At 48.1% G+C, this 20706-nt stretch overlaps 1 protein-coding gene and 1 pseudogene across 1 annotated transcript; both read right to left on the reverse strand.

Annotated features, from left to right (window-relative positions):
- Positions 1-1239: 1239 nt before the first annotated feature.
- Positions 1240-1415, reverse strand: LOC142841871 (small nucleolar RNA SNORA70; annotated as a pseudogene).
- A 4223-nt stretch (positions 1416-5638) lies between these two features.
- LOC142840257 (X-linked lymphocyte-regulated protein 3C-like) lies at positions 5639-13871 on the reverse strand. Its single transcript, XM_075956862.1, has 8 exons — positions 13781-13871; positions 12158-12227; positions 11476-11508; positions 9901-10020; positions 8765-8864; positions 7285-7383; positions 5785-5880; positions 5639-5695 (listed from the first exon to the last, which is right to left on the reverse strand). Exons 1-8 carry the CDS (start codon positions 13869-13871, stop codon positions 5639-5641), a joined length of 666 nt encoding a protein of 221 aa, XP_075812977.1.
- Positions 13872-20706: the final 6835 nt, after the last annotated feature.

Consider the following 20706-nt stretch of genomic DNA (forward strand, 5'->3'; position numbering starts at 1 on the left):
CTCCAGCCCTGTTCAGCACACTTGAAATTGCTTGACCTTTTACCCGGAGTTTGTGAGCTAAGCCTATTCTTTGTGTAGATTTCAGAAATGAATCTATGATGGAGAACAAAAGCCTTCTGGGAGGGGAGAGAGGAAGGATGATCACAATCTCCTGTCCTTCCCGTCCTGTGGGTCTGCCTACCACTCTTTGTCCCAAATTTTCATGGTGAATTCTTTTCTAGTCTTCCTTTGAAGGCCAACCTGAAGGATTTTTTTTTACAAAAATGTTACGTGTGTGTGTGTGTACGCACATGTACACAAATAGGACAGAGGATAGACCTTGGGAGTGAGTCCTGAAGTTGTCGGACCTGGAGATTGGACCCAACTCATCAGGCCTAGTGGACCGTGCCTGTTCAGCCATCTTACTACCCCATTGAATTTACTACCACATACATCTCTCCATCTCTCCTCCCTCCCTCCATCCCTCCTTCCTCCCTCCTACCATTCCTGCTCCCTCTCTCCATCCCGCCTCCCTCCCTCCCTCCCTCCCTCCCTCCCTCCATCACTCCTCCATCCCTCCCTCCCTCCTCGATCCCTCCGCCCTCCCTCCCTCCCTCCATCCCTCTTCCCTCCCTCCATCCCTCTTCCCTCCCTAGTATTCCCTTCCTCCTCTCGTGTTTCACCCTCACCCCTGCCGTGTGTGTGACTGTGTAGGGCAAAGGTTGACACTGCGTATCATCTGTAACCCCTCTTTTCCCAGACAGGATGTGATATTTATTACTGAACATGATTTAGTAGGGTAGAGGGTAGCACCACAGTAGAAGCCCCGAGGAGTGCGGGACCCGCCAATGCCCGTGGGACCAGGATTGGTGATGCAGCTGACCCCTCGGCCATCAGGAACGAGTCACTTCTCAGCGACTGTGTCCTTCAGAACAATCTACATTCAGTTTAGTGAAGCCTCACCTCTTTGAGAGAGATAGAAAAAGAAGAACTCAGTGAGGAGGACCAGGGCAAGAAAGTGGGAGGAAGGGGCTTAATAACACCACTTGCCTCTGGCAGCACGGAGAGCTTGAACTTGGCTTTACGTAGGGCCTCCATCCGATGTTCCTTATTCTGAGGCATGATTCAGGTGGACGTGATGGCCTGGACAGTGAGACCCCTGGCCGTGGTGACCTGAGGCTTCCCTAGGGCACAGCGAATACCTGTCTGGGGCCTAGATTGGAGGCGACATTGAGGTCAGAGCTCGAAGAGCATTCAGAAGATTGTCTCCAAGGTCCCTTCGGGGAGCCCATACAGGCAACAGGGTGAGGTCACTCTGAATGAGTGTGTTGTTGGCAACCATTGCACACCAGGCCCCAGTGAGACGCTGCTGGCAACCATTGCACAGCGGGCTCCGCTGATAAAGGGGACCTCCCGTGAAGCTTAGTTGGCTGCAGATTTACCTTATCTTTTAAGACACAGTCTCTCAGTGAACATGAAACTCGCTGATTTTGTCAGGCGGAGTGGCCAGAGAGCTTTGCGGATGGATCCAGGACTCTGTCCTCCACGCCAGACATGCTGGCTCTAGGGTTTAAGAGTATTGCTGTGCCTGGATTTTCTGTGGGCGCTGGTGATCTGAACTCAGGTTCTCATGTTTGCATGGGAAAACCTAACCCACTGAGCCATGATCCTTGCCCATGTTTAATTTTATGGTCAGTAACATTAGTGTTAGAAATGAATGACATCTGCGGTGCCATTTCGTCCCACGTACACATGTGCATGGATGGTGTGCAGCCTCGCCACACTGCTACCTTCTCCCTGCTCTCAGATGCTATATCACACAAACCTCTCTCTCTTCTCAAGTGCTGGTATTACAGACACTCACCGTTAGCCTGAGATGTGGTATGTGTATGTAACTGAGCGTGTGTGTATGTGTATGTATGTGCAAATGTGTTCGTTCAGGTTCCCATGGAGAGTGTCGGAACCCCCAGAAGGGGAGTTATCAGTCAGTCTTGAAACACCTGACAGGGTTCCTGGGTTTGAACTCGGGTCCTCTGGAAGAGCAACAAGTGCTCTTAAACACCGAGCCGTCTCTACAGCACCCTGTGCCGAGGTTTTCAATGGTTCTGGGGATCTGAACTCAGGTCTTCATGCTAATTCAGCTAGAATTTTACCTGCTGATCCATCTCCCCAGTTCCATGTACATATTCGTTTCATAGGCTTTGAACTCAGAAATTTTATCCGTTCCTTGTCCACACTGATGATGCATACAGAACACATTCTGTGACAGTTCTCATTATTTCACTGTGTGGCATCTACACTTTGCAAATGTGTGTCTGCCTCCTGGTCACATCTCAGCTCCAATCACAGTGTCCCAGTCTGTGGGGAGCAGGAAGATCCTTGTGCCCACAGATCTCCTGGGAAACCAGGAACGTTAAGCATGCAGTAATGTCTTCTCAATGGAAAAGTTGTGAGACCTGTTCTTCCATCCAGAAGGCTGGGGATTGGAGGTGATTAATAGCCTGGTGATCGTCACTATCTGTTGGACCAGGCCATATCAGGCTCCTACAACCAGGACCAGAGATACCAAATAGCCCAGATGAGTTCAGATCCCCAGAACCTTTGAAAACCTCAGCACAAGGTGCTGTAGAGGCGGCTCGGTGTTTAAGAGCATTTGTTGCTCTTCCAGAAGACCCGAATTCAAATCCCAGGAACCCTGTCAGGTGACTGATAACTCCCCCTCTGGGGGGTCTGACACCCTCCTTGGGAACCTGAACGAACATATTTGTACATACATACATATACACATGCACAGATACATATACATACCACATCTAAGACCAACGGTGAGTGTCTGTAACACCAGCACTGAAGAAGAGAGACAGGGTAGAATCCTGGCACTCAAGGGCCTAATGCTCTAGACCAATCAATGAGCCCCACGGTCACAGCGTTACCCTGTGTCAAAATAAGTTAGGTGTCTGGAGTGTGTCTGGCTTCTACATGCAAAATCACATCTGCCGGCATATGGACATGCAGTTGTGAACACACGCACGCATGCGTGCACATGCATTCACGCACATGAGTTCTACACACATGTGATGTGGGATTCCCCTCTGTATGCTATGAAGAGGTTTTACTACCGTTGGTTAATAAAGAAGCTTCTTTGGTCAATGGCAGGGCAGTACAAAGTTAGGTGGGAAGTTTAAAATGAAAGCAGGGAGAAAGACGGCAGAGTCAGGCAGATGCCATGCACCTGCCAAGAGAGACAAGACACTGGAAAATTACCGGTAAGCCACAGGCTCGTGGTGATACACAGATGAATAGAAATGGGTTAATTTAGGATGAAAGACATAGCTAGGAATATGCCTGGGCCGTTGGCAAAACTGTGTTGTAATTAATAAAGTTTTTGTTGTGACTATTTGGGTCTGGTTGACCAGGAAATGAACATGAAGTCTCCACTTACACATATGATCACATAAACATACATACCACATACCAAAAATCTGCACACTCTCACACACACAAATATCCACATATGTGTGCTACACATATGAACACATATATATGAACCACATATCAAGATTTACACTTGCAAACATACACAGAGGTGGACACATGCATTCAAAAACAAGTGTGTCTACACATAGAACACATCTATATGAAGCACATACAAAATGATTTACACACATCTGCAAAAATGCAGAGATGCACACATGCACTCACACACACGTGTGCCACACATATGAACATTTACACATGTACTGCATACTAAAAGATTTATGCATAAACCTGCATACTCCATACACGTGTATTCACACACACGTGTGCCACACATATGAACATTTACACATGTACTGCATACTAAAAGATTTATGCATAAACCTGCATACTCCATACACATGTATTCACACACACATGTGCTACACATAGGAACACATTTACACATGTACTGCATACTAAAAGATTTATGCATAAACCTGCATACTCCATACACGTGTATTCACACACACATGTACTACACATAGGAACACATTTACACATGTACCACATGCCAAAATATTCTCTCTCTCCCTCTCTCCATCCCTCTCTGTCTCTTTCTGTTTCTCTGTCTCTCTCTTTCTCTCATACACGCAGGAGTACACACTCCAATAATACAAGATTCAATGATAGGGCTGGGCGATGGTGGCGCACGCCTTTAATCCCAGAACTCGGGAGGCAGAGGCAGGTGGATCTCTGTGAGTTCGGGACCAGCCTGGTCCACAGAGCTAGTTCCAGAACAGGCTCCAAAGCCACAGAGAAACCCTGTCTCGAAGAAGCAAAAAAAAAAAAAAAAGATAGGGTAATGTATTTTTCATCTACTACTGATAGAATATCTCAAGTAGGAGATATTCAGTGCTGGAAGCACTACTGAAGGTCCATACAATCACAGATATTTTGAACAAAGGGGGAAGTTCCCCTAGATGATTCACAGTTTAGGAAGTACCATGATTCTGGCCAGAGGGGAAGTTCTCTCATTGACTGTGGAGAAATGAATTCTGCTTGTAGAAAATGAGAGATGCCGAACACACACTTGTTTTTAATGCTTCTGCCATCACAGGACACAATGAGACAAGTGGTCAGGACGAGGAGAGGCCCCATGTAGAAACGTGAGTTAGCATGGGACCATTTTTGTTTAAAAAGGCATGAAACGTTGGGAAGGGAGTGCAATTACATGACTCATACCAGAAACTCTGAAACAATTCCATATTTATTAAACCAAATGATTCCAAGTAATGATTTCCCATGGAATATATATATATATATATATATATATATATATATATATATATATGTATGAATGTATACACACACACACACATATATATATGAAGGAAACCACAGGATAAGAGTCTTAAGTGTACAGAAGACCTCGTCTATCACTGATGTTCACATACTACGTGCACAATAAATTTGAAACACAAAGCATTCTCAGTTACCGCTATCCATACAAAGGAGGAAATACATAAACCACGAGGAAGTGAGCTATAGGCATACTAAGGATCAACTCTTAATGTGACAGGCAGTTGACATCAGGTAGCAGACCACATTGCATTGAAAGACCTTATAAATTTTGTCGGGAAGTGACATTTTCACATCGTCACAATACTTACATCTTTTTTTCTTCTGGAGTTTTAATGAATTCTACCAATTTCACTACTTCTGGGGCACAGTCTTTTCAAGTCTACAGGACGCATTCCCTTTGCAGGGTTATCGTCATTCCCATAGGCTCCATGACTGAACAAATGTAACAGAAATATGCAATGGCAAGAGTGTGCCTCCTTTAACTATTTCTCTGAAGATGACAAGGATGGACCACTCTTGTGCCTTCTAATTTGGTCAAGTGATACTGAGGTACAAGACCCCACTGTATGGACACCAATGCACTGCTAACCATTAATTACGACGCTACCAAGAAAAACTTGCCATTACGACCCGTGGGCTGGAGGATGCTATAGACATCTCTGGACTGCTGTCACACAAATCCTTCGGTTTACTTGGGTTTAGCAGAAAGGGGTATCTTTAGGAACAGGAGAACACAAGAAGATGTAGTCGCTGAAGCCGCAAACCACAAGCAGCTTCTCCCAGAGAATTTCCATGAGAGAATTGCTCCCCTCGTATCGACTTTCATTTCTTCAGAGTATTATGAGAATAACAGATCCATGAGAGACAGTTGACCAGCAGCATTCTCTTGCTGGCGCTGTGAAGCACAAGGACATATTAAACGGACATATTAAAATAAACAGTGCTCGTCAAGCTTCAGTTTGCCCTGAAAGGCTCAGTACTTACATTCAGCATCAGAAGTTTTATTTCCAAGGTGGCTATTAGACGTCTCAGCTCTTCAATGAGGGAATCTTCCCGAGAATCCCTCAGTATTACAAGTTTCTAAAGTGAAAGAGACATGGGCAGAAATCAGCCCTGGTCATTTTGTTTACAAATGCGAACAGCAATATTTAAAAGGGAGTAGATGTGGTGAAAAGACATGGTTTCATTATTCCAAAGCAAGCATACAGCATGGGCAACATGGAGATCCATCACCCACCAAAGAGACACAGACGTAACCACTCCACACCCACTGCTGAAAGTTCAACCTTGTGGCATTAGCAGGGGGGGGACAGGAGGGTTCGGGGGAAGGGTGCTTTGCCTACCTAGCATGTGGGAGAGCCCAGGATCCCTCTCCCTGCAAATCAAGAATGAAACCCAATGAAAACAGAGAGCATGAGGCATGAGCTCATTGACTGCCACTCACTCATTTCTTTGGGAGCTGGAGTAGCTTGTCGTGTACCACTGAACACAATGAAATTAAAACTCAAGGTTTCCACCCCCACAGTGCCTTCAGTAGTGTGTGAAATAGCACATGCCACATTTAACTGCTTGTGTGAAATGCTGTGGGGGGAAGCTTATAAAACTTCGCAAGACCTCTTCCCTTGGGCACGCCACCCCCGTGACCTGGTGAACAGCCAGCCAAGCCACAGGGGCAAGCGAGTTGCAGGTTCAGTGAGCCATCCTGTCTCAAAAAGATAGGAAGGAGAGTGACTGAAGATACCCACAGCTGGCTTCTGACCTTCACACACACACTCAGAGGAATGTACACGTGCGTGTGCCTCAGTGCACACACACACCCAAGGGAAAATGCACTGTGAAGCAAGAACAGACGGTCTGAAAGGCATCAATGCCCTGTACAATACAAACAACTCTGGATGAAATCACCAAGGCAGCAATTCCTGCTTCAAAGGACTCTACCCACCGTATGTGAACTCTAAAAGTAAAAACTCATTTTGTACTTAGGTTTACATGGAACCATAACACCATGAGGAAAATGCTGGAAGATGCTCTGGTACAATGGTCTTGCAATGTTTCAGTAAAACCCTGACTGGCCAGTAGCCAGGCAGGAAGCAGAGGCGGGGCCAAGAGAACAGGAGAATTCCAGGAAGAGGAAAGGGTCAGTCTTCAGTTGTGACCCAGTCCAAAAGGAAACAAGATGAGAATGCCTCGCTGATAAAAGTCCCAAGCCATGTGGCTAACACAGACAAGAACTGCGGGTTGAGATGTAAGATATGAGAGTTAATGAGAAGACTGAGCCAATAGACCAACCAGTTTATAAATAAAATGTAGGCCTCTGTGTGCTTCTTTGGGACTGAATGACTGCGGGACTGGGCGGGACAGAAACTTCTGTCGACAGGAAGATGTTTACAGGTAACTTTCCGAAGGAATAAGCCAAAGCATGGAAGGAATGCCAGAGTATTCAATGTCCCTGTGTGTGGGTTGCTTTCAGAATGTACAACAGACCTCCAAGTACTGTTCACACAGATCTTTAAATTCTTCCATTCTCTTCTTCTGAATACCCAGAGACTGATGAATAAATTTTTGCTGCTCCTTGAAGATATTCTGAGACACAGACAGTAAAAGATGTAAGAACAATACAGGGAAACTCAGAAATATTACAAAACCACGACTCTGTATCATATTTATGCAAAACATATACAAGGAAATCACTAGCAATTTTTCAAGCACGATGACCACTTCACACATGTTATCTAATACTAACAAATTACCGTAGTGATGAAAATCTCATTCATTTAATGGAACGTTTTCCTACATAACAGTATCTAAAACATTACTGTTCGTTTCTGAAGACTTGAAAACCCATCCAATAGAGACTGTCATAGCTGGTGAACCCTCTGTGTTTACAGAAATTACCCTGAGATGGCCCCAGTGTCTCTCACTCCCTACATAGGAATCCACTCCCTTTTGTTCTTGCCAGTAAGAGTAGAGTCCACAGCTGGCCTGATTAACAGGCAAGGATTCTGTAAGACTTACGTCGGATACTGTCCTGGACCAATATAAGAATGCACATCTAAGAGTCTTTTGAAACCAATTCCATTAGATGGGGACCTTAAGTATCTCTCCTCTCACACCTAGCAATCTGAGACACAGAGGTAAATTATTTTTCCCAGTGAGCGCGACTAGCAAGGGACTGAACCGTGACTGCGTTCCAACTGGTGGGATTGCAGAATGCAGGGGCCATACTCCTGCCCACTGGACTGGACGGGGGTGGGGGGTCGCCTCCATCTCCCTCCACATTCCAGCCTCGGCCTCCCCACCTTTGGAAGTCAGAATCTCCAGGAGGGCAGCTCCATCCTACACCAGGAAGGAAGATTCCCTCAAAGATGGCACTGTCCGGTGTCAGGCATTTATTTGTGCCCCAAAACTCATAAAATCCTCACTCAAATCTCCAGGTTAAAGGAGAGTCAGTCATCCCATGGCTATCACGGATTGAAGCCTTGCCTTCCTCACCTCTGGGAGTGGGCTGGTCTGAACTCCAAGCACTGAAGGCTAAGCCTCCACCTGCTCTGCCACAGCCACAGGGACTGCTCTCACCCTGCCTGCCTCTTCACTGTGTCAGAAGGCTCTGGTGGGCCTCCTGCTCCTGGTGTCTGCACTTCTTGGGTGGATCAGAAAGGGCTCCCTCTTAAGATACAATCCCACACCTTCTCCTGCACTCTCCAGGCAGTGCCTGCTCACCTGCCCCACCCCCCCATGATGGCTGCTAACCATCACTGACATTGTCATCTCTCTGCGGGGGGGAGGGGGAGGAACAAACCAGGGGAAAGGGTCAGTGGCCAGGCTCTTGTCACCACATCCACCACCCTGCTTGCCTCCCTAAGTTCTTGTCTCGTCCCTTCCCTCCAGACTTGCTGCAGGAAGCCCTGCTACTTCTGATGCTGACACAATGGATTCCTTGAGAGCTAAGCTGCTTGACACTCACAGCGAGTTTTTTTGCATGTTTCTTGACTTCAGCTGCATCCTCGGATAACTTTCTTTTCAAAACCTTCATCTGAAGAGAATATTCTTGATACAGTTTCTGCCTGTGAATGATATAGCAAGGAACAGTGCGATACTCCATCCCAATAGGAAGAAAGTACATTCGAAGCACGACTGACTTGCCCTCACTAACGCTATTGGTGGAGGATGGGGAAATGGCCTCTAAACTATGCAGACAGGGAAAAGGAAGCTGATTGGATTATTTCATTTTACATCACAGCATTTGCTCCTTCCTGCTGAGAGAGAAGTACCTTCCCACGCCTTTGTGCCGGAAAGCTCAGGAAGAACTATTGTTTTACTATCATTCCACAAATATTCATCTGTCTGACAGACACAACTTGTGGTTAATTCTCTCTTTCTGAAGAACAGGTCCAAGGAGCATGCACATCCGCTCCCATCAGAGAATTCTGCCGTGGCCTACCTGCTTGCTCTTCCTCACGTTGTGCCAGAGTGGATCTCGGTACAGTAGCACAGTGAACACTGCTCCTGACAGCTATAGGGCTTTGGAGGCATGGGATTTTCATTTCTATGGCACCGAACAGAGGCTCGACTGACTGTGGGATGAATGCTTTGAGGATTTCAAGCTCCAGGTGCCCAGCACGTTCACGTGATGCATACTGTTCCACTGACTCAACAGCAATGTGTCAAAACGGTCATCATAGCTGGGCGGTGGTGGTGCACGCCTTAAATCCCAGCACGTGGGAGGCAGAGGCAGGCGGATCTCTGAGTTTGAGACCAGCCTGGTCTACAAAAGCTACTTCCAGGACAGGCTCCAAAAAAAAAAAAAAACCACAGAGAAACCCTGTCTCGAAAAAAACCAAAAAAAAAAACAAAAACAAAAAAAAAACCCCATGGTCATCGTAATTCATGGCTAGGAAACGCAGCTGACTTCGGTGATGATGTGAGGCTATAACATGACTAAAGAAGTCTACCCTATACAGAAATGCCAAGCCGAACATGTTATCCAACTGAACTTCTGGCCCGTGGGGGTCACGGCTATTCCTCAACCTCTGGTCATCGTGCTTACTAACCAAATGTCAAGGCGTCTGGGATAACAGCACCAAGAAGCAACAACCGTACCTTTGCTGGCCCTGGATTTTTAGAACATCCCCAAATTTCAGCTCCAAGGTTTCGAAAGACTCCGTGATGATCGCTGTGAATCTTTCGCTGTTGCCCTGAAGAAAGTTCTTATTGGGCTCTGTATCGAAACACATTCTTGAAACCATTACTGTAAAGTTCCGCCAGCTTTAGTTTTCTACTTAGAAAACCACTTGCTATTAATAGAGGGAAACAATCTGTCAATGGCAAGAATATCTGCCTCCTTTCTTTCCGTCAAGAATTTCAGTGGTTATGACCTTGATGTGAGATTGGAGAGCTGGACTTCAGTGTCTACATATTACAGACAAAACACAGGGAAGGGAACTTAGCAAAACTGGCAAGAAAGGGTTTCAAATCGCTGTGTAATTTCCTCATGGGGCATCATTAAAAGGTAAAATTCAATCAATGTACACATTATGCTCCAGTTCAAGGACACATTCTGAGGGACTGTTGGGCCGCTTTGTGCAAAACACAACAGTAGTCCGTTTACAAAGATCTCCAAAGGCTCAGAGATTATTGCACAGTCAGATGAAAATACTGTAACTATTGTAGCCATTGGAGCTTTTAGGCAAATTTGACAGGGTAGACACCCTGAATATTCTAACGGGGGAACCACACTGATCGATAAGTCTGTGGTATTGGGGATGGAACCCAGAGCCTTAAGATTAGAAGGCAAGTGCTCTCCCACTTACCTACCTCCCTATCCTGATTCCTGAAGTTTCCAGAATCGATTCTCTGTCAGAAACCTCTACAGAGCTCCTAGAACATTCTCAGATTGTAATGTTTTTTTTAACTGTTTGTGTGACTGACGTCTGACAGAGAAACTTAAAGCAGGACTCAGTCTGCGCATACAATGGTCACAGTGCTGACTTCAGCTCCCCACTGCATGTGCTGTTCTTTACACATTAAACAGTGGTCAGGTATTTAAGGGAGGCTGGCCATCACCCCTACTCACACACACGCAACGCACACGCACATACGCACAAACACACAGGGAGAGAGAGAGAGAGAGAGGGAGAGAGAGAAAGAGAGAGAGAGAGAGAGAGAGAGAGAGAGAGAGAGAGAAGACAGAGAGCTGGACTAAAATACAAACAAGTAAAGTAATATGTGGTATTTTGTTTAGATTGTTTTTCGAGACAGGATTTCTCTGTGTATCTTTGGTGCCTGTCGTGGAACTAGCTCTTGTAGACCAGGCTGGCCTCGAATTCACTGAGATCTGCCTCCCAAGTGCTGGAATTAAAGGCATGGCTTCAAATGTGATATTAGAAACAGACATATCACTTGTGCGAATCAAAACCTTGAAGACAGATAATTACATCTAATTTTCAAAGATCCCACTGTTAGTAAATAACAGCATCCACACCACAGGTGCTATGTTCTCAATATCGGCAATTAACGTGAAGTAGAGAGTTGGTAATCTAATAAATACTATTTGACACTGTTTGAGAACAAGGCAGTAAACACACTCTCTTGTCTGCCAAGCGATACCTCCCTCGCCTTGCACTTCTTTGGTTGAAACAATTTTCTCAAATTCCTGATATCTCCTAGAATGTCCCTTCAAATTCTTCAAATAAATTCTGTATTTTCTTCCTGCAAAGAAATCACCTTTTTACTTCGATGTACATAAAAGGCCATTCTTGTAGTGAGTGGAAGAAGTGGGGGTGCCACACAGCCTACATACAATTCACATTTCCAGAACAGGTGTTGAGTTTTCTAGATTTATGTGTTCAGAGGAAGGGCAGCTGTGGGTGCCCCTGTGCCGACCTAGGATGCAGAAGTGAGGTGTCCTCCTCTCTCCATGGCCGCCTTATTCCTGTCAGACAGGCTCTATGACAGGACCCGTACTTTGTTGGAGGCATGAGATTTTCATTCCTTACCACATTGAACATCTGATCTACTGCAGGATGCTGCTTTGAGATCCTTAAGCTCAATGCACCCAAGTACATCCACGTGGTGCATGCGCCTTAGTTGCTGCATTTACTTACTTACTTACTTTCTATCTCGGTTTATTCTGTTAGTCTGGCAATCAGCAAGGACCCGCAATATCCCCCGGGTTCTGCCATGCCTCAGCCCTCACTTCTGGGCTTAAAAGCTGGGCGTGGCCACGCATGGCTTTATCTGTGGGTGCTGAGGGCCTGAACTCAGGCTCCTGTGTTTGCACCTTAAGCACTCTTCCACTGAGCCCTCTCTCCAGCCAGACTTTTCTAAATTTATTTGGTGAAAACATGAAGCGTATCACCTGGCCTCTTGCCCTTCTGTTCCAGAGGAAGTACCATCCTCACCACTGACATCAATGACTTCTCTTCCTGGTGTATTAAAACGAAAGAGGAAAAATATTTTGAAACAAAGTGTGCTGTTCTCATCATCTCCACGGAAAGCAGTGTCATTATAGTGTTTCTAGATTCCCTAGCCAGCATCTGTTCCTTACACTTTTTCAATAGTCATCCGTGAAATCATGAACACACACACATACATGTCACATATACATCACAAACAGAGACCCAGACATACAGACACACACATACATATCACATATACATGACACACAGAGACACAGACACACATAGATATCACATATACATGACACACAGAGACACAGACACACATACATATCACATATACATCACACACAGAGACACAGACACACATACATATCACATATACATGACACACAGAGACACAGACACACACATACATATCACATATACATGACACACAGAGACACAGACACACATACATATCACATATACATCACACACAGAGACACAGACACACATACATATCACATATACATGACACACAGAGACACAGACATACAGACACACACATACATATCACATATACATCACAGACAGGGACACAGACACACATACATATCACATATACATCACACACAGAGACACAGACATACAGACACACACATACATATCACATATACATCACACACAGAGACACAGACACACACATACATATCACATATACATCACAGACAGGGACACAGACACATACATATCACATATACATCACACACAGAGACACAGACATACAGACACCACACAGACACACACATACATATCACATATACATCACACACAGAGACACAGACACACAGAGACACAGACACAGACACAGAGACACACACACACACACACACACACACACACACACACACCACTTTAGGCTTGACTCTCAGACCTCTACAGGCCTTCCAGAGAGTCACTGTGACCCATGTGCTCCTGGAGAGGCATGTTGACTAGGCATGTGGCAGGTTTCCTGTGTGACAGAAATTTCAGGTGGGGGAACCTAAAGGCCCCAAGAAGCTTGAACGAGAGTTATTAGCATCTGAAACCTCCTGCTATTCCAATAAAAGTTCATGCACATAATCCACTCAGTGCTCCACCCACCAAGAGATTTTAGGATGTCCCCCGGGGTGGACACAGCCATACAGGGCCCTTCTGTTTTTGTTGTTGTTGTTTGATTTTTTTTAACCTTGGGTGATGAAATCTGGGGTCTTGGTGTCATGCAATGTGATATGCATGAGCCTTGGATGCATGCCAGCACTGTCAGGAACTTTCCCACCCACCAAGCGATTTTAGGATCTCCCCTGTGGTGGACACAGCCATATGGCAGTCCATCTTGTTTCTTCAAACCTGGAATGATTGAATCGGGGTTCCGGGTGTCATCTGACCTGAGAATCAGACCTGCCTCGGATGCGTTTCAGAACTCTCAGGGGCTTTCCCACCCACCAAAAGACCTTAGGATGTTACCCAGGTGGACAGAGCCCTACAAGGGCCTATCTGGCTTGTTGTTGTTCTTGTTGTTATTGTTTCTGGTTTTGTTTTTTTACCTGGGGTGACTGCATCTGGGTTCTTGGTGTCATCCCACGTGGGATTCGGATCCAGCCTCGGATGTGCACCAGCACTCTCACGGGCTTTCTTCTCCCCACTTGACATGGCTAGAATCTTCTTGGGCTAGACAGGACTCCGGTCACTACAGATACCAGGAGGAATTACAGGATGGCAATGGGAACAGGGACTTGGACTCCACAGGATGTGGCCAGATGTCCTGGCACTTGTACTGCAGCAAGGAGAGGGCAAGAGGATGTCACCACAGTTCAGTTCTGCACCATATCTCTATCTGAACGTGGAGCTCTCAGACCCACTACCTCTCAAGATTGCTCCTCTGCTGCGTTCCCGACCCTTGGGTAGGAAAATCCTGGGCACTGCCGGTGTAGGAGGGTCATCTGTCTATGTGTTACTTTCATTGGTTAATAAAGAAACTGCCTTGGCCTTTTGATAGGCCAGCCCTTAGGTGGGTGGAGTAGACAGAACAGAATGCTGGGAGAAAGAAAGCAGAGTCAGGCAGATGCCATGAAGCTCCGGCCCGAGATGGACGTAGGTTAGAATCTTCCCGGTAAGCCACCACCTCGTGGTGATACACAGATTATTAGAAATGGGTTAATCAAGAAGTGAGAATTAGCCAATAAGAGGCTGGAACTAATGGGACAGGCCGTGTTTAAATGAATACGATTTGTGTGTTGTTATTTCGGGTGTAAAGCTAGCCGTGCGGGAGCCGGGAGGGACGAAAAGCAGGCCAGCTTGCCTCATCACTACACACTGCCTCCCGCCTGTAAAACAAGGCACCAAATGCCCGTGTCTGGTTGGGAACGCCAACGCATTGAGGACCTACTCAGTCACCTGGGCCACGTCTCCCAGCTCATAAGGTGTCCCACTCAACCTGCCCAATCCCTGTAGCCCTCTTGACCCCTCCCCAACCTTGCACTCTGGGGCCTTGCTCAGTCCCATTTAGAAGCAAAGCTCCTGAGATCACCCCACAGGTTTCCCTCGGTCCTGCCTCTTTGAGATCCCACTGTCCTGGTGCATGAGCTAAGTAAGGTTCCTCTCGGATCCCTATCACAACTGGGGAGACTCATAACAGAGTTACTCAATGGCAAATCATCCATGCAGGTATTCTCCCACCCTGGGAGCCTCCTTCTCCTCAGCGAGTGGTCGTGCCTATCTAGGCCCCACCTCCCAATGACATCTCTCTGACGGGCTGCAAAGGCATACACGCCCAGGATTAAGTGGCCTGAAGTGGCACTTGTGAGATCTGGATGCAGAAGTTGCCCAGACGTCGGATGCAGAAGGGGCCCAGTCCTGCCCCACCCCCTGCAGACAGGCATTTCTGTCGAGGCAAGGCCCTTGGGTGCATGTCAGTGGCTCCAGATGTCCCTTGAGGACTCCAGCTGGACACAAGGACGAAAACATGGACAGTCACTACTTCCCCTTCTGTACCTCACTGCCACACCCAGCTCTCTTCAAACCTGCCACCCTCAGAACCCCTTCCTCTACTGCCTTCAGCGTCCTATTTCACTACCAGGCAAAAGTGGGTCTTTCAAACTTCACCTCACAGATAAACCTTGGCCCTTCCTCCTCAAGATCCCGCTCTCCTCCCCCAAAGGGCTGTGCATCCCTGCTGACCTGGGCTCGCGATCGAGTCTGCTATTTACCCTGTCCACTCACCTCGGTGACCACACTTGAGAAGGCCCCTCTGAGAGGCTCCTTTCCCGCCCCCGTCAGACAGAGGCCCCACCTCTGGCACTCCCGAGGCTGCCTGCAGGCCCTCGCACAGGTGTGACGCTGTCCATCAGTCGCCCATTCCCGACTCGGGCCCTACAGTTGCCTATGTGCTTGATTAAAGGGCCCAGAGTTCCCTTTCAGACCGGTGAGCCTGTCAAACTCTTGCCAGTGGAAGCATCGCAGGACGACCCACTTGTCCCGTCAGGACCCACAGACCCCAGGAAAGAAAGGAACACAAAACGGCAGACGTGGAGAGTCCCTACCGCCTCTCTCAGGCCCCTGACTCTGCCCCAACCAGTGTTCTAGGGCTCAGTTGCCTTCATCTCCTCTTTTCATTCTAGCCTCTGGCGCCTCTTGCAGCCTGAAGTGGAAGTAAGGCTCCCGAAGTCACCTCACAGGCCACCCTGACCCCTCTTGCTCTGTGGTCCCTCTGTCCTGCGTCAAGAGCTTTTGTCTTCCTGATCCCTCTAAACCACCCCAGGAGCACTGGCACGGTACCCCGAAACCCCCAAAACAAAGAAACAAAAAACCCCTGCCACTCACCTACGAGCCTCGGCTCCGCTAGACAGCCTCCCTCCACTCAGAGGTTGGCCACGTTTAGTTTGGCCCCACCTCCCAATATAACACTCTCTGATTGGGTGTCCTGATACGCCTTCGCGCATGCGCAGGGGCGGGCCAACATGATGCGCCTGCGCCAAGGGGTTCAGCATGCCTAGCTCGACCAGTCACGCCCTCCCCTTGAGGCATGGCCCACGGCCTCATTTCATTGGGCCCTGGTCACACAGTTAAGCCAATCTTCCTGTGTATATGTCTGTCTCTGATTGGATGCCACTGGAAGGGGCGTATATGTGCCATGGGGGCCAGTGGGTCCGATGGGCTGCTCTCGGGACATGAAACATAAGCACTTACACGGAGAGGTCAGGCGAGACTCCAGGGCTGGGCTGACCTATCAGTCAGAGCCAGGCGTTTACCCTGGGGCACAGCAGTTGAGCAACCTGAGAGGTCCACTGTGCTTTTCTCTCCAAATGGCGCTCTGGTTGCTGATGGCCCGTGGCTGTATCTCAGAGGTCTCAGGTGTTCATCCTGTCCCCGAATAGTACACAGGGGCCAGCTGTTGGATACCGCACGTCCCTCCTCTAACACCCTGTCCGGCTAAGACCTCCCAGGCCCTCTATTTCTCGAACCTCTCCTCTGACGCTCCAGAGGTGTCTAGTCCAGTTCGAGGCTAAGGCCAGACTCAGGCACATCACATCACAGGCCCTCTTGAGCAAGCCTCCCCGGGATCCCCACCATCCAACCCCAGGGGCTGTGGTTCAAGCATTACTTGCCTAAAACCTCACCAGAAGATGCCCTTTCACCCAGTTATTCACTAGGTGATCCTAACCCAACCACACCTTCGAGAGCTTCCTTCCCTTCAGAAACCAGCCACAGATAGTTAGTCCCAGCCTTTCCGATGGACATGCACCCCTTTCTGGCTGGAAGGGCGTGCTCACATGCGAGGCAGGCACAGCATGGTCTGATGAGTACGGTGGCCTATCCAGGCGTGCATGCATGCCTGACGGATGGCCATCAGGCACGTCTCACGATGCACACTCTGCTCCCCAAGGGCTGTAGAGGAAGGTAGTCTCTGATTGCCACGGCTGGAGCCTCACCGTGGAGTCCCTTAATGGTCAGTCACCTTCACCACCCTGATCCAACAGAGTAATCTCAGATACTTATTTCTATTTTTATAGACATGAGGGTCTCATGCAGATAAAGGCCACCTTCCAGAGGATACATTTAGGTTTGCTGACATAGCACCCATGCATGCGACCGAACCTTTGTAGTAGGAAGGGGGCCGCTCGTTCTTCCTGCCTGCCCGGCAGGCTTAGTCCCAAAACAATCACACAGAAACTGTATTAATTAAATCAGTGCTTGGCCCATTAGCTCTAGCTTCTCATTGGCTGACTCTTACATCTCAATTTAACCCATTTGTATTAATCTGTGTATTGCCACGTGGCTGTAGCTTACCGGGTAAAGTTCCCAGCATCTGTCTCTGGTGGTGGCTCCATGGCATCTTTTTGACTCCACCCTTCTTTCTCCCAGCATTCAGTTCAGTTTTCCCCACCTAGCTAAGTTCTGCCCTGCCATAGGTCCAAAGCAGTTTCTTTATTCATTAATGGTAATCACAGCACACAGAGGGGACTCCCACACCAGCCCTTCAGGTCTTCTCTCAGGCTGTCTTAGTTAGGGCTTCTATTGCTGTGATACAATCCATAACCAAGGCAACAACAGAGAGGAAAGAGTTTACTAGGGGCTTATGCTTCCAGAGTGGTAGGGTCCATAATGGCAGGGAAAGCAGGTGGCACACAGGGCACCTCCCGCTGGAAGCTGGAGCTGAGGGCTCCCATCTCAAACTGCAACCCAGGAAGTCAAGTGAAAAACGAGGCTTTTGAAACCTGAAGGCCACCCCCCCCCACACACACCCCAGCGACATACTTCCTTCCCTCAGCAAGGCCTCATCTCCTTAGCCTCTCCAAACAGCCACCAGCCACCATTGGATTTCAGAGAGGAAGGAAACTAAAGGCAGGAAGGAGACCACAGTCTGGCATCAACAGGTAAGCCTGACTCTGTTTAACCCAAGGACAGGGACTCTCCACCGGATCTATCAATCCCTGCTAAGTCACAATGTAAAGAACCTGGTCTGGGTGACCAGTTTGGGGACGACAATCTATTTCCTCTACCCCTCTGCCGGCCAGCCAACATTGAAAGTAGGCCATTCAACAGAGCAAAATGTTACCCACTTACGCTACTTCACAGTCACGCTAGCTATTGTTGTTCGCGGTGTCCTGCACGTCCTGCCAGTGTGCAAGGGTTAAATCCAAAGGAGCAGAGCAAGTCACTCCCATGTTGTTGGTTATGTTAGTTCCGGGTCTGGGAAGATAGGGAAATATCCCACAAAGGAAGCGAACGAGAATAATCACAAGACAAATTAAGACGACCAGACTCTCAAGGTTTCCTGGAACTCCAGGGGAAGACTATCCTTCCTCCAAAGTGGGAGATGCCCAAAGACACTCCAAGTCAAAGGTATAAATTCCACAGGTGGCTCCCTATCCTCTCCCTCCCCAATTCCGTCCAGAAGCTTCTGAAAGCGAACAGTCAGACCTCAGGTAGAATCTCTCAGGGGTCCCTCCTGGACCCCTAACCCAGTCTAGGGATCGAGACAAAAGGGTGCGATATTCAATAAGCGTATCATTACACAAATGAAGTATGGACATACGTATGTCCTTGGTTGGCCGGTTCCTATCTGTCCTTGGGGTATGTAGATGAAGCATACTTTGGACATATTTTTAATTGGCCAGTTCTAGGCTATCCTTGAGGCAATGCTCTCCAATATGCTACTGTCTCCTACTAGATGGCCCTTGTCACATATGAAATGTTTTAGCCTAGCCTAAACAGCGTGGTGGAAAGCAATTAGATCAGTCTGACCGGTTTTTCATTTCTCTCATTACCCACAAAACCTCAGCACAGCATCCCCCAATATCCGATCACCCACCTAGCCATTATCACCCCAGTGCCTTTTTCCTCAGAAAGAGGACATATGGAACCAGTCCCTCTCCTCCCCAAGATTGCATCTCTATGATTGGCTGGGAGAGGGTGTTCCAGCAGGTGGGGCCTAGCACATGCCCACGTGAGTGGCGGGCTTAGCAGGCATAAAGGTGAGCACGGCAGGCTCATGCGTGAGCCATGCCCGAGAGAGGCCTCAGAGGCGTGCCTGCATGAGGCAGACCAGGAGAATGTGTGCTCACGAGGGAGGCTGTCCAGCACATAGACGCATGCATGAAGCAGGGACCAACAGGGCCCATGTATTAGATTCGAGGAGGCTTTCCAGGGCGTGTCCCCCCATAAGGGACCTTATCGTGAGGCTTGATTCATGGCTGCAATGCCTTCAGCCGCATTAGGGCTATGGTAGTCAGAAGGGGATGCACCTCCATAGTCTCAGATATTTCAATTCTTGTTCCCGAGTTGGTGTTGCTTTTGGGGAGGCTCAGGAAGGGTGGCCTTGTGGGCAGAGGTGTGTCACTGGAGGTGGGCTTTGAGAGTGTAAAGCAGTGGTTCTCAACCTTCCTAATGCTGCAACCCTTTAATACAGTCCCTCGTGTTGTGGTGACCCCAACCAAAACGTCGTTTTCATTGCTACTGCATAACTCTAATTTTGCTACTGTTATGAACAGAAATGGAAATATCTGCATTTTCCGATGGCCTCGGGAGACCCCTGTGAGAGGATCATTTGACACCCCACCCCCGAGGGTCTGCAGCCCTCAGGGTGCAATCCACGGGTTTAAGGAATCTCAAAAGGTGCCATGTCGAGTTTGCTCTCTCTAGTCCTGGCACCAACGTGAATGGCTGAAGGGACTCTGGCTAGCTTGAAATTGGTGTGCATGGCTCTGGCAGGCTTTGCCCTTCTCTCCCATTCCCTCTGCCTTGCTGAAGACTGTTAGATGACATTCCTAAAGCTAGCCACCAAGGTCCATTCACTCATGTGGTCACTTCCTCTTCCTGAGGTTGACTACCAAAGTCCAGCAATCAGAAGCCCCCTTTGCTTCACCTAATGAACATGGCCAATTAAACTTAAACCCCTCATCCTAATACACACATAGGAGAGAATCCGGTATAAGTCAGGGTTGTCTAGGTGAATAGAACCAATAGAGAAATGTACACACACAGACACAGACATACACACAGACACACACACACATTCACGGGGTGGCTGGAATTCTTTGAATGCCTTACCCAATTGGGTGCGGGATTGTCCACAAATGGCCTTCTGCATGCCAGACAGTGGGATAATTCAGTATCAGCTAAACTGACAAGCTGGAAGCCTCGGCTCAAGGAGAACAAATGATGTAGCCACAATCCAGGCCTGGAAGCTCCCTGGACTGTAGCTGCTGTGCATCTCCGTTAGATGGCTGGAGGCTCTGGAGTCTTGTGGCCATGAGTGATGGTGACGGTACTACATGCTCTAGCTCAGGAAGGATGGAGCTAGGCTGCCCTGGCAGGCTTTCTCTTCTTTAATTCTGCCTGGGCTCCCAGACTACTGCATGGAAAATCCACACCCAGGGAGAGACCTTCCTGTTACTCTCCTGGAAAACCGTCCTCTCTGATGGGTTACAGATGATACACAGTGTCAACCTTTGCCCTACACAGTCACACACACAGCAGGGGTGAG

The sequence above is a fragment of the Microtus pennsylvanicus genome, chromosome X (assembly GCF_037038515.1).
Source record: "Microtus pennsylvanicus isolate mMicPen1 chromosome X, mMicPen1.hap1, whole genome shotgun sequence".
Classification (NCBI taxonomy): domain Eukaryota; kingdom Metazoa; phylum Chordata; class Mammalia; order Rodentia; family Cricetidae; genus Microtus; species Microtus pennsylvanicus.

Bases quoted from the DNA above. Each gene is read 5' to 3' on its own strand.
- LOC142840257 (XM_075956862.1), bottom strand. From the start codon at position 13,871: ATGTCAAGTGGGGAGAAGAAAGCCCGTGAGAGTGCTGGTGCACATCCG. The intron at 12,228-13,780 runs ATGCAGTCACCC...GTTTTAATACAC, and splicing joins GGATGACACCAAGAACCCAG to CAGGAAGAGAAGTCATTGAT. The intron at 5,881-7,284 runs GTCTGTTGTACA...CTTTCACTTTAG, and splicing joins TGTGTGAACAGTACTTGGAG to AAACTTGTAATACTGAGGGA.